At 44.4% G+C, this 12690-nt stretch overlaps 1 protein-coding gene across 5 annotated transcripts in view; it reads left to right on the top strand.

Moving 5' to 3' along the window:
- Psd3 (pleckstrin and Sec7 domain containing 3) overlaps nt 1–12690 on the top strand; it is a 550748-nt gene that overhangs the window by 266079 nt on the left and 271979 nt on the right. For all 5 annotated transcript variants that reach the window (XM_078030945.1, XM_078030943.1, XM_078030944.1 and 2 more), the window contains one exon: nt 2247–2642. In XM_078030945.1, coding sequence (XP_077887071.1) covers nt 2247–2642 — 396 coding nt within the window. The remainder of the gene's footprint in view (nt 1–2246; nt 2643–12690) is intronic.

Genomic DNA, 12690 nt, shown 5'->3' on the forward strand with positions numbered 1-12690 from the left:
GGGAAGTGTTCTTTGTGATTTGAGTTTTGTGTTTGTTCTATACAAGGAGCTGTCTGCTGAGACCTGTGCTCCTTTAGGAAGACCGTTAGGATCCTCTCCCACCCGTAGCATGTAAAATCTCCAGAGCTCCCTCAAACCAGCCTTGATACGTGGCATATCAAGTGTATTTCTGTTCAGATTGTTAATTCATTCTTTCTTCTCTTTGCTTCCATTCTTTCCACAAATATTTCCCCACTGTTTATTGTCCTTGACCCTGTGAGATGCTGGGCATAAAAGAATGTTGAAAATTGATAGAGTCTGTGGTCACTGTCCTCGTGGAATTGACCACTGAGGAAAAACACTTTTCCTGTAAACACATTAATTAGTGTGGGATCACAAATCGTGCCAGGTACTATGAAGGAAAACAACAAAGACATGTCAGAATAATTTGGGTGGAGGGGTAGAGGCTCATTCAGTTGATGGCTTGGCTAAGGCCCTTTTTTGGAAATGGTCATTAAGCTGAGATCTGAGGAATGAATAAGAGTTAGCCAGGCTGTGGGAAGGAGCATCTGCATAGAACTCTGTGTCTTATTCCAAGGTCAGCGGGAAGACCTTATGAGATATAAGCCCAGAATAGAATTTGGTACATGGTGGACCTTCCACAACTTAAAACACAACAAGAACAACTGCATTGTTGTCTCTGGTAATAACTAGAACTATGGATTATTTATGAGATACTTAACTTATTATTCCTATCTATAGGAATTGGCGGCTCAGAGAGGTTCAGTAAAGTTGCTTAAAGTGATATACCTAGTAACTGGCATAGCCAGAATTAAGCTCCAGGATTTTCTTCTCCCCCCCACCCCCCCATGATGGAGATCAATCCAGGGCCTCACACATGCTAGGTAAGAGTTCTGCCATGGAGCTATATATAACTCAGCCCTTTTTCTGGCTTAGCCTCTTGCTTTTACTACTGGTCCACCTCACCAAGTTTTAAACTTCATTTAGTCATACTGACGTTCATTTTTAGTATTTGAAAAACATGTTGTGTATTTTTCATATTTATTTGTCAAAATCGGTGTCCCACCCAGTTTATCAGCTGTAAGTTGGTGCTAGCCTCTTTGAGTGGCCCTGAAGTTACCATGTCCCTGGGCTTTTCTTAGGTCATTCATGGTGGGGCACTTTTGGACCTGTGCTCTCTGCAGTGTGGCTTTGTTGTCAGCAGAGGGCAGCCCTTGGATTCTGCTGAAGTCATCCTTTCCAGGACATTTGTTTTTATTTAAATCAGAAAGTATTAATAACTGATGAACGTTTAGTGTATTTTTAGAAAATTATTTTTATTGCTGCATTAAAATTATACCTAAAAGTGGGATTCCTTATGCCATATTCGTACATGTACATAACAATTCGATCTGTCTTATTCCCCAGTACCTTGCCTTTCAGTTTAGTGTATACAGAAAATTTACTGTATCAAGTTTGCATGGTAGGTTTATCTGCTTCTGTCATAATTAAAAATGATGGTAGTTGTATATGGTCAGAATTTGTGGAGCATAGCCGAGAATTTAATATTTTATGCAAATATTCATTGGACCAGATGCATTCATACATTAAGAAACTGGTTTGAAACTTTATTAAATTATTTACAATGTAGTCACATGTGTGCTAAGAATTATTTTTTAACCCAAATGTGTTTCATATCTTCTTTCCTAAATATGTTAACCAGTCATGGTGGCACATACCTATAATCCCAGTGATTTGGGAGGCTGAAGCAGGAGAATTGCAAGTTCTAGACTAGCCTGGGCAACTTAGCAAGTCCCTGTCTCAAAGTAAAAAAATAAAATAAAAAAGGCGTGGGATGTAGCTCATTGGTGGAACATTCCTGGGTTCAATCCCCAGAACCTCCAAAAACTTAAAAAAAAACTTAAAAACTTAAATATGGTTAACACACAAGTTCAGTGAATATGAGCTATACCTACAGAACATCATTTTTATTAGATTGAAGCAGAAAAAAAATTAACCTGCCAGGCTCGGTGGCACATGCCTGTAATCCCAGAGGCTTGGGAAGCTAAGGCAGAAGGATCCTGAGTTTAAAGCCAGCCTCAGCAAAAGTAAGTTGCTAAGCAATGCAGTGAGACCCTGTCTGTAAATAAAATAGGGCTGGAGATGTGGCTCAGTGGTCGAGTGCCCCTGAGTTCAGTCCCCAGTAGCGCCCCCACCACCCCCAAATCACCTAGTATTGAAATTCTTTACTCTTATTTTCATTCTAGGATCCTGGAGCAGGAGGAGCACCTCAGGGGCGAAGATGATGAACTGCTTGGGCCAGGGTACACCGAGGACTCCACTGACGTGTACAGCTCCCAGTTTGAGACCATCTTGGACAACACTTCTTTGTACTACAGTGCAGAGTCGCTGGAGACACTCTACTCGGAGCCAGATAGCTACTTCAGCTTTGAGATGCCCCTTACGCCAATGATCCAGCAGCGCATTAAAGAAGGGGGTCAGTTCTTGGAGAGGACCTCAGCGGGAGGACACCAGGATGTCCTGAGTGTCTCAGCAGATGGCGGGATCGTGCTGGGCTACTCTGGCGGGATCACCAACGGGCTGAATGATGCCAGCGACTCCATGTACATGAAAGGCCACCCGGAGATGGCCTTCTGGGGAAGGTACCAGACCCACTGTCGCTCATTTTGTGGGTGGCTGTGTTTGTAGAATTCTCTCTTTGGGAAATAGGAGTGCGGACTATATTTTAAAATCATTTGGGCCAGTTTCTCTGGATATAAGCAAAGGATGTGAGTAAAAAGTAATTTGGGTTTTAAGGTCTGGCACAGTACACCTTCATGGTTTGCCAAATTGGCTAGCTGTGTGCCTTCTCTTCTGTGGTGTTCCCTGGATTACCTTGTGTAGATACTAGCAAGTGCTTGTGGGTGGCCAGGAGGCTTGACAGCGGCCTCTACTGTGACAAAAGAGCTGTATTCTGCATCAGCATTTCTTGGTGACATGGAGCAGGTCATTGGGTTAGTCCAGAGATTCCTAGGGATTTGGGTTTGATGGTCACTAGACTCTTTTAGCCCTTTATTCCCAATATCCTGTTCTGTCTGGCTGTCTTCCTGTACCTTAGATGGAGGGGAGGATCTGATACAGATGCTTGATAAGGCTGATTCTTGGCAAGTCTGTAAATACTTATTTTCTCTTTCTACTTCAGGATTGAAGTCTATCTGGGAGGTAAAATGACAGATTATATCGGTTACATGCACCATCCCTGTCATTTAGGGATTCCTTCTGCAGCTGTGGATTACCTAGCATTTCATTTTTTTTTTTCTTAACCATCACTTTCAGGCCATCTGCCTCTCATTTAGCATCTCCATCAGTGGTCAGAGAACACTAAAACTCATACATTTTATGAATTTAGTTTTGATATTTTTTTTTTCCTTGTGTATTGTGTATTTAGGTGGTGGTGGAGGGAAGGTTAAAGAGGGATAAAGCTATATAAGAAAATCAGTGCTTAAAAAAAAAAAGTCAGTGTGCGTCCTACAGGTATTCAGCAAATCTCTTTTGGAACAATTGACCCTGAGTTGGCATTTTCTATAACTGGTTTATAGGTTTGTGTTCTATTGGATGAGCAAATTCAAGGCTGGTACATTGTAACATTGTGGTTCCGCATTCTCCTGTGAAACTGGTTGTGGGTGTTGGTTGTGGGTCACAGAGAATGAAAAGAAGGTCTCAGAAGCCCAAGACTCGGGTCTGAATTACTTGGACAAGCCACTTACTCTTTCTGAAGGTGGATTTATTTATCTGCAAAACGGGGTCTGATACCCTGTGTGTGGTGTGACCGTGAGACTGAAAGGGTCGACGTGGATGAGCGCCTAGCACCGCGCCTGGTGTGAGTAGGAGCTTGGGGAAGTGTTTGACTCTGAATTGGGCATCTGTTAAGTCCAAGTGTAGACTTCCTGTATCTCCGAGTGGAGGGTGTCCCCAAGGTGTGTCCCTCAGAATAGGGTTTCCCTGAGGGTCCCCGAGGGGAATGAGCTCTGAGGGTTTCCTTGAGGTCCCAGAGGGGAGAGTGTCCCGAGGTGGGGAATCCTTGAAAAGGGAGTGTGTGTGTGTGTGGGGGAGTTCTAATGGAGGCTCCCTTGAGAGGGGATGTTCCCCCGGGGAGGGTGACAAGTTAGTCCTTTGCTTCCTCCTCATCCCTGGTGACTGAATTGCGACAGAGAGTGCTGTGTAACAGGCATGTAGATAATTCCCTCTCAGTTCCACCCCGACTTTCTAGGGTGAATGGAAGCTGTTTACATCTGATCAAAACCAGCTCAGGAACTGGAGGTGGTCTGGGCTGAGAGGTTTACTGCAGAAGCCGCAGGGAAGGTGTGTCCATGAAGGTACGAGGAGAGTAGTGTCTGAACAGGAGGGAACTGGAGGAAAGCCACGGAGAACAGGAAGTGGCCATTAGCGCGGACAGAGTCAAATCCTTAGCATCCTGGAGTAGGTCATAGTACTTTAGCCTAAGATGTAGTGGCCTAAATTCTTCAGGCTGTCTGGAGATGAAGTTTCAGCTGTGTCACCCGCATCATCAGGCCGTGATACCTCGCCAGTGATAAAAGTCCAAATTCTAACACTGTGGGAGATGTACCTCAGAGGCCAGCCAGCCTGCTTCTCACCAGTCCTGGCCCTTGTCCTCCAGGTCTCCTGGCTGGTGGTCATTGCCCTGGTCCCCCAGGGCTGCAGCCACGTGGACAGAGCAGCTTGATGGGACTCCTCATTTTGTATCCTTTGAGTTGACATAAGATAGTAAGTGGTTGTAGGTGAAGGAAGTTTTATTTTGAGGTATATATTTATGTTAAGGTTAAAAGTGTGTGTGTGTGTGTGTGTGTGTGTGTGTGTGTGTGTGTGTGTGTGTGTGAGACAGAATGATCCTAAAAAGTTTTAAAGGAACTAAAAAGGTCTGGTATTTTTCTTTACCCCCGCCCTCCCCATTTCTTAGGTGTTTTGGAGAAGTTGCAATCTCAGAAGAATTGTGTTAGTATTGTGGGCTGAGGAAGTACAGTTTGAAAGGGTCTTAGATGACCTTGGGTTTTTTACCTTTTTTATTTTTTAAATTTATGAGTTCTAACCAGTTATATGTGACAGCAGAAAGCTCTTCGATTCATTTTTCATAAATGGAGCACAGTTTTCACTTCTCTGGTTGTGTACAAAGTAGGGTCACACCATTTGTGCGGTCATACATGTACCTAGGGTAATGATGTCCATCTCATTCCTACCCCCATTTCCCCTTGACTTTGTTCTATGATAAAGAATCGGTTTCCCATTTTGGTGGGGAGACTTACCCAAAGTCACACGACTCTCTACTGATGGAGCCTTTGCACAAGTTCAAGTCACCTGGTGCCTAGACCTGGCCTTTTCGCTGCTCTCGGTGCCTGGTCTTTAATGTCATTACTGTTTCTTTCCATCTGCTCTGTTTTATGCCATGTGTCTTCAGAAATAGAAACTGGGGTTGGTCTCTTTTCAAGAAACTAAGTTTTAATTGGAGCGCTGGTGGTGGTTGGTGTATTTTTTTATTTTTAGTTGTAGATGGACACAGTGTCTTTATTTTTATGTGGTGCTGAGGATCAAACCTAGAGTATCACAGGTGCAAGGCAGGCCTCTACCACTGAGCTACACCCCCAGCACTGGTGGTTGTTTTTGATGGTGGTTGGGGCGTGTTGTTGAGTTTGAAGGAAAACTTAACAAGTCATTAATAAACCTGTTTCCATAAGATTTTAAAGCAATCAATGAGCAGCTTTTTAAAACATCCCTCTGCAGAGGTAAGGAAGTTGGCTTGGAGGTATTGTGCCTGCTGAGGAAATCCAGCCTAGATTGCTGACTGCACAGTAGTCAGTGTAATTGATTGCCCTCAGCCAAGCCCTGAGGGTCAGCTCGAACTCAAGGAAAAGAATATCATCCCATTTTATTAATAAGTACAATACTTACAAAAGAAAGGTGATCAATACAACAAGCTGACATGCTGGGTGCTCCATTTCTGTTCATGGGTCTCCGGTATTCCTGGGTCCTAGGCTGGGGTCTGACCACATGGGCTAATGTAATCTCTGAGGAAGGGCTGAAGAAGGGACAATGAGACTGAATATCCCCCAATAATGCCCTTTGATATTGAGTAGAATACTTAAGGAAATTAGGCCCATCTGAATTGATGTTAATGTATACAGTCTTGGTTGTTAGCTAGTAGAAAATATTCTAAGATTACTTTAGCCTAGTCTCTAATTGTGCTTTCATATAAAACCTGAGGCCCACGGGGTTTTATTTATTTGGTAAAGCTGTGGTGTTTTAAGTCTCTTAATAAGCTAGAAGAAAGAATGAAGCTATTACTGTTCTCATTTTTCAGACAAATTAAAGCACAGAGAGTTTAAATAACTTGCTCAAGGTTACACAAATGGTAAGAGGTACACCCAGCACCTGAACCCAAGCAGTAAGCCTCCAGAGTCCATGCTCTTAGGACCTGTGCTGAATTGAGCTCTTTAATCAAGGGGATGACTGATAATGATTGCATGATGGATCCTAAACAGGACCAAATACCTTCAACAAAAGCAACAGCAAAAATATTTGTTTTGGTATTGCTTGGAAATATTTTTAAATCCTTTCATATTTTAGTATGTGTTTTTTACTTTGTCATGAAAGATTGTTTCGGTGGCAGTATTTGACAGTGATTTCTTTTGAGCATGTGCTGATGTTATTTTATTCCTTTGCTACTCTAAAGAAAGGTGAGAATCGGGAGAGTTGCGATGAGTACTTTGGAACATCCTCTTTCAGATACAATCTAGAGTTAGCTGTGCTTTGGTAGCCATAGATAGATCAAGTTCTTTCCTGCTGCTGTCCCTACTCTAAGTCCAAGAAAAAAATATTCCAAATCTATACTATTCTAATAGCTGGTTGGGAAGAACATTTTTTTTTTTGAGTATTTATCTCACTATTTGTCTTTGATTAAAGCAGTGTATACCTTTGTGATATCAAGCGGATCACTCTTGGTAAGGATAAAATGCCTCTTTTAAAGTCTTGGAATCAATCTGGACAGAAACGATTCTGCCAGGTGCTCAAGACTGACGGACCGCTTACCAAGGAGCTGCCTGTCAGCCGGGAGACAGCTTGCCCTGCCGTGTGTGTAACACAATATTTTAATGAAGGGGCAAAGAGTAACATCTCCTCCCTTTGTGGTCCAACTACAGGCACTCAGGCTGCCCAGGGTCAGCGGTGCTGTGTGAAGTCCAGTCACATGGCTCCCAAATTAGAAAGGATAGGGACTTGCAGTTGTCTGTGTTCCAATGGGTTCCTTTGTGTCTGGGTGCTTCTCTTGTGCTGGCTTATCAGCTGAGGACCACAACTCCAATCAGTAAGTTCTGACCCAAAGACCATAAGGCACGGATGGATGTTATCATTGTGACCACGGAGACCCGAATGCTGTCAGCTTCTTTTAAGCTTGGGTTTGGACAGAGAGGAAATGCAGTAATGTGGCAGGAACTTCTCTTCTGGCTTTTTAAAACTGCTTTTTAAAATTACCTTTTCTGCATAGTGGGTGGATTCTGTGTCTCCGCTTCCTAGCTTTTCCTTCAGATATTGAGGAGTTCGGGGAAGGGGTGGATTGCATCTGTGTGCAGCTGACAGGCCTGAGGAAGTGCTTCAAGTGTTCAGTCCACTCTGAATTTGGTGTTTGTGGTTTTTCTGCTTCCTCCTCTCTCCCCCACCCCATCTCACAGGGAACGCTGGTGTTCAGAAGGATCCTCTGTCGTCTTCAGTTTGTCTCTTTCCTTCGTGCCTTTCTGCTTATTAAGAAGTCGCATGAAATAAGAGTCACACAGAAATTTTTTAGAAGTATGACTTCAGAAATTTTTCTGGTATCCCAATATAAAACCCGAAAAAACATTTCATCCACCATATAAATAATAAAATAGTGTGGGGTTAGCCGAGCTGATGACAGGGAAACTATTTTGACTTTGTGTCGTTGTCTCTAGGGATCTGGGTGCCCAGGGAGCTCCCGACTCTCCTTCTGTCGTTAGGGTTAGGATCGGGAAGCTGCGCTGCCTCGTGGTTCATCGTGGGCTGCTGTGGCTCTGTTCACCTCTTTAATTCTTTTCTTCTATGGTTTAGGGAGGATCTCATTGTTTTTTCTTTCTAGCTTCCTGAAGTGGATGTAGTAGTGAATTTTGATTTTTTTTTTTTAACCATAGAGGAGTTCCTGCTCAGTGCTGTGGGTGGGGTGGGGACTCCGTTAGGGTTCTCCCACAGTGGTAATCGGTTTTGAGTCCTTTCTCAGTTACTTACTGGATGTGCAATTGTGAGTAAATACATAAAATCTGTATTCCAAGTGCAAAAGCAAATTAATAATACCTACATAGAGGAGGGAGGGGCAAGTGAGGTGGATCACAGGAAAGAAAGTCAAGCCGACTAATAATATCTGGCACATAGTAGATGATGATGAAATGACTAGCAGTAGCACCTGAGGAGGAGCCATCATGCCACTCCCCGAGCACCCCCACTGCCACCCGCCTCGGCACCCAGCCTTCCCAGCCCTAACCCTTCTGAGACACTTATTTCTGGATTTCCTGAAACATCACTTCCTTTTTATAGAGTGCAATGCACTGTGGTAGGTGGAATGAACATGTGGATTACTGGCAGCTTGATCTTGGGTAGGTTGTTTCATTCTTGAAACTCTGATCCTTATCGGTAAAGTGGAAATAACCTTTCCAACCAATTTACAATTCTTATGATTTTGTTGGAAGGATTTGCTAAGTTCTAGTCAGGGGATATTCATTCACCTTCAGTTTATCACAGTCTTTGTAGTGGTCTAGGTCATACTTTATGGAATAATAAGGAATTAGGAAAGAAAAAGCCTGGTAAAGGGGAAAAAAAAATTAAGACACAAGGATTTGGCTAATGTTTTACGTGTAGGACGTGGGGGGCTGACTCAAACCACGGGTGCAATTTCAAGCAGGTTGGCTTACTGAATCAAGAGGCAGTTGGCAGGAGTCTGGGAAAGAAACAGGGTTTGTAGAACACCTTGGAGGTCAGCCTTAAGTAGGTTGATTTGAGGAGTGTGAGAGTCTTTCATGGAGGGTGTTGGGAATGTGGAATCGAAGGTCACTAGAGACTTTGAAGTCACCCCTCTCCCAGGTGATGCTTGCAGCTGTGGGATTGAGGAAGCACTCACTGCAGGGAGTGAGCTGAGGGTGGGCTTGAGAGGTGCCCACATCCAGCACAGAAGAGCACCTGGGCCCTTGTGGCTCTTCACGCTGTGTTGTAGACGGTATGCCCTGAAAAGCCAGTTTCTCTTCTGTGCTTGCCTCCCTTCTCCACTGTGGGCCGATGTCAGGGACCCCCGTGGGGAAGCGCGGTGCTCTTTGTTGTGTTGCTTGTTCTTTCTGGGCCCTTCGTAGGGCCCTAGCTCCGGTGGCCATGGACTGTCCATTTGTTGGGTGCCTCTTGTATAAATTTGTGATGACTTAGGAAGTGGTCCTGGATTTGAACTAGTTTCACTCTCAGAGATGTTCTGATTCTGTGGTTTAAACATTAAACAACCAACCATATTTCCACGGGTGCTCATGGATATTGGCGTGAAGATTAGTAAGGAGCTGGCTACCCTGGTGATCTTTTATCAAAGCTGACCTCAAATGATAACAGACATTGGGAACATAAATTATTACAAGGAAAACCATGACCTTAAGTAAAAACCGGAATGGTGGTTAGTGTTTTAATGGGTTGGGATGATAGATACAGCAGCCTTCTTATTCATACATCCGGGCAATTTTTAACTTTTAGAGAAGTGACAACATTGTTCTTAGCAGAGGTCACTTAACACCAGGTTTGTGTCCCTGCATGTCATACATTGATCCTTGGTTTGGAGAGGGAAAAAGACATGGGTCTTTCCCATGTAAATAGTTCTCTGAAAGTATTTTACCTAGAATCACAAATTTGCCTGAAACTCCATTGGGCATGTTTCCAATGCTTTAATCCTGTGTTTCTTTTTGATTTCTTAAAGTGTTTTATGAGCAGAGGTAGGGTCCATGTTGAATCGGCTTCCAGCAGGGCCTTCAACTTCAGCACCAGCAACAGGCTGTGGTGGTGGTGCTGGGGAAGTTGACTAGAATCTTTCTCACTGATGTTACTGAAGTTTAATATTAAACTCTATAAAAACCAATATTAAAACATGCTGTGGCTTCCTAATCCCCATGCTTCACATGCTGTTTCAGGTTCCTTCCTGTGCCTGAACCTCCATGTGCTAGTCTCTGCATCTAAAATTATGAAAGGAAAGCTTTATAAATCAAATGCACCATACCACTGAAATTTTCTGACCTTTTTTTTACTCATCATCTTGCTACTTAATAGCTTTCACATGCGGTCTTGTTAGAAATTCAGAATCTCTGACCCCACTCCTAACTACTAAATTTTAACAAGATAATGCAGGTGATTTATATATATATATATACACTGAAGTTGGGGAAGTTACAACTATGGTCCATGGACCATGTTTGTATAATAAAGCTGACAAAAACTGATTCTTAGACTTAACAGCACATTGGAATTATGTGGGGGTTTCTCTCAAATTCTGATTCTGTACTCTGTGGGTCTAGAGTGACTCCCGGACACTGACAGCATCCCTGACTTTGCAGTGATTCTGATTTGCAGCCCAGTAAATCCATCAGTCCATCTCAGACTAACAGCATGGACATCAGCGTGGACCTTGTTAAAACTACAGCATCTCAGATTTTGCAGTTTAACAAATTCCCAGGGGATTCCACAAGTCCCAAAAGTTTGAGAAGCACTCACTGGAACCTGGTTAGAGGCAGAATTCAAATCTGAGGAGGTCACAGTTGCTGTCTTGGGTCAGCAGGCCTGTTAAAGGTAACTGTGCTTGTGGTAGGGAGAGCCCATCTAACAGAGATTTTTAAAAGCAAAGTATTCCTGGCTGTGGGCCTGGAGTTGACTTCTTGCCTCTCTGCTGTAGTAACATAGGCTACTAGAAATACAGGGGTGGATTGACTTTTTTGTTAAGAAACAGTATTGTTATTTTTTATTTTTGGTACTGAGTATTCAACCTAGGGGCACTCTATCACTAAGCTCTGTCCCCAGTCCTTTGTATTTTTTATTTTGAGACACTAAGTTGCTTAGGGCCTTGTTAAGATGCCCAAGTTGGGGGGCTGGGGCTGTGACTCAGTGGTAGAGCACTTGTGGAGCATGTGTGAGGCGCTGAACACCCCATAAAAATGAATAAATAAAGACATGACATGCCGTCCATCTACAACTACCAAAAAAAAAAAAAAAAAAGAAAAAAAGAAGCCCAAGCTGGCCTGCAACTTGTGATCCTCCAGCCTCATGCTCCAGAGTCACTGGGATCACAGGTGTGGGTCACTGTGCCCAGCTGGTGTGGGTCTGAAACGTTTCTAAAAGGCTCCTGTGCTGAAGGCCTGCTCTCTAGCCTGGGGGAGTATTGGAAGTTGTGGAACCTTTAAGAGGTGGGGCCTACTTGGAGGAAGTGAGGTCATAGGGGCGGGCCCTTAGAGGAGATATCAGGACCTGGCCCCTCCCTCCCTCCCTGTCTCTTCCCTGGCACCCTGAGGTGAGCATCTTCTCTCTACCCAGGTCTCCTACCATGATGTGCTGCCTCACCACAGGCCCAAAGTGGCAGGGACAAGCCACCACGGACTGAAACCCTGGAACAGTGAGCCAGATAACACTTTCTGCCTTTTAGTTGATCCGGCGAAGGGAGAGGAGACTACCACAGACAGCTCAGTGGAGGGTTCTTCCATCAGGCTGCTTGGGTTCAGATTGAGCGAATTCTCTCACCCTCCATTTCCCTCAATGGGAAAAGGGACAGCAGGCCACCTGTGCTGATGAGTGCCCAGGAATGTTGGCCAGGTCCCCTCAGGGGCATGTTGTCCTTCTAGCTGCTTCAGAGCCACCGGGTCTGCTGTGGAGGGAGGACCTCGGGTGCTGTGCGTAGCTCATAAAAATTCCAAGAGCCTTGGATGACTGGAGGTGAGGAGTCACAATGACAGCTTTTTACTGTCTTTCTAATGACTCTATTTAGCAGCCCCGCCTCCTCACAAACAAGGTGATATTTTCTTGCCAAGAGTCATACTGTGGTCTTCGGGAAAATCGAGGCGTTGAATAATCATTATTGTGAAACAAAATCATAAAAGTTTATTATTGGTTCTTGGCGTTCATTTAACAACTGTTTTAGGATTTTGTATGAGGTTTAGTCGGGGATAGGCCTGTCCCTCTTATCAGGCTGTCAACTAAGACTCCTTAAGTCTTGCGTTTGGGCCTTGAGAACCTCTAGCACGGGGGTTGATACACACCAGGCACCCATTTTTGTGGAATGAAGAGCTTAATGAGCTGGCTGCTGGCTATGCCTGGGTGACTCCGAAAGGGAAGGGGGATACCTCACAGACTCCAGGACAGAGCCTGGGGGGCAAGGCAGGGCTCCCTCCTGGAGGGTGGCTCTCTTGGAAGTGGGCCTTGCAGGACAAGGTGGGCATACATGGGTGTGAGTGGGTGTGTGTAGGACAGGGTGGCTTTCCAGAGGGAGGGAGCCCAACTGTGGTACAACTGGTGGCAGCTGCTTGGCTCTGGGGACTTTCAGAGTTGGGAATTAAGGGAGTTAAAGACCTCTTGACTCCTATTCTCTTAGTCTGGCAGCCAGAGCAGGTGAGGAGAGCCACTAAGCAGCTG

The sequence above is a fragment of the Ictidomys tridecemlineatus genome, chromosome 14, assembly GCF_052094955.1.
Source record: "Ictidomys tridecemlineatus isolate mIctTri1 chromosome 14, mIctTri1.hap1, whole genome shotgun sequence".
In the NCBI taxonomy this organism is placed as follows: domain Eukaryota; kingdom Metazoa; phylum Chordata; class Mammalia; order Rodentia; family Sciuridae; genus Ictidomys; species Ictidomys tridecemlineatus.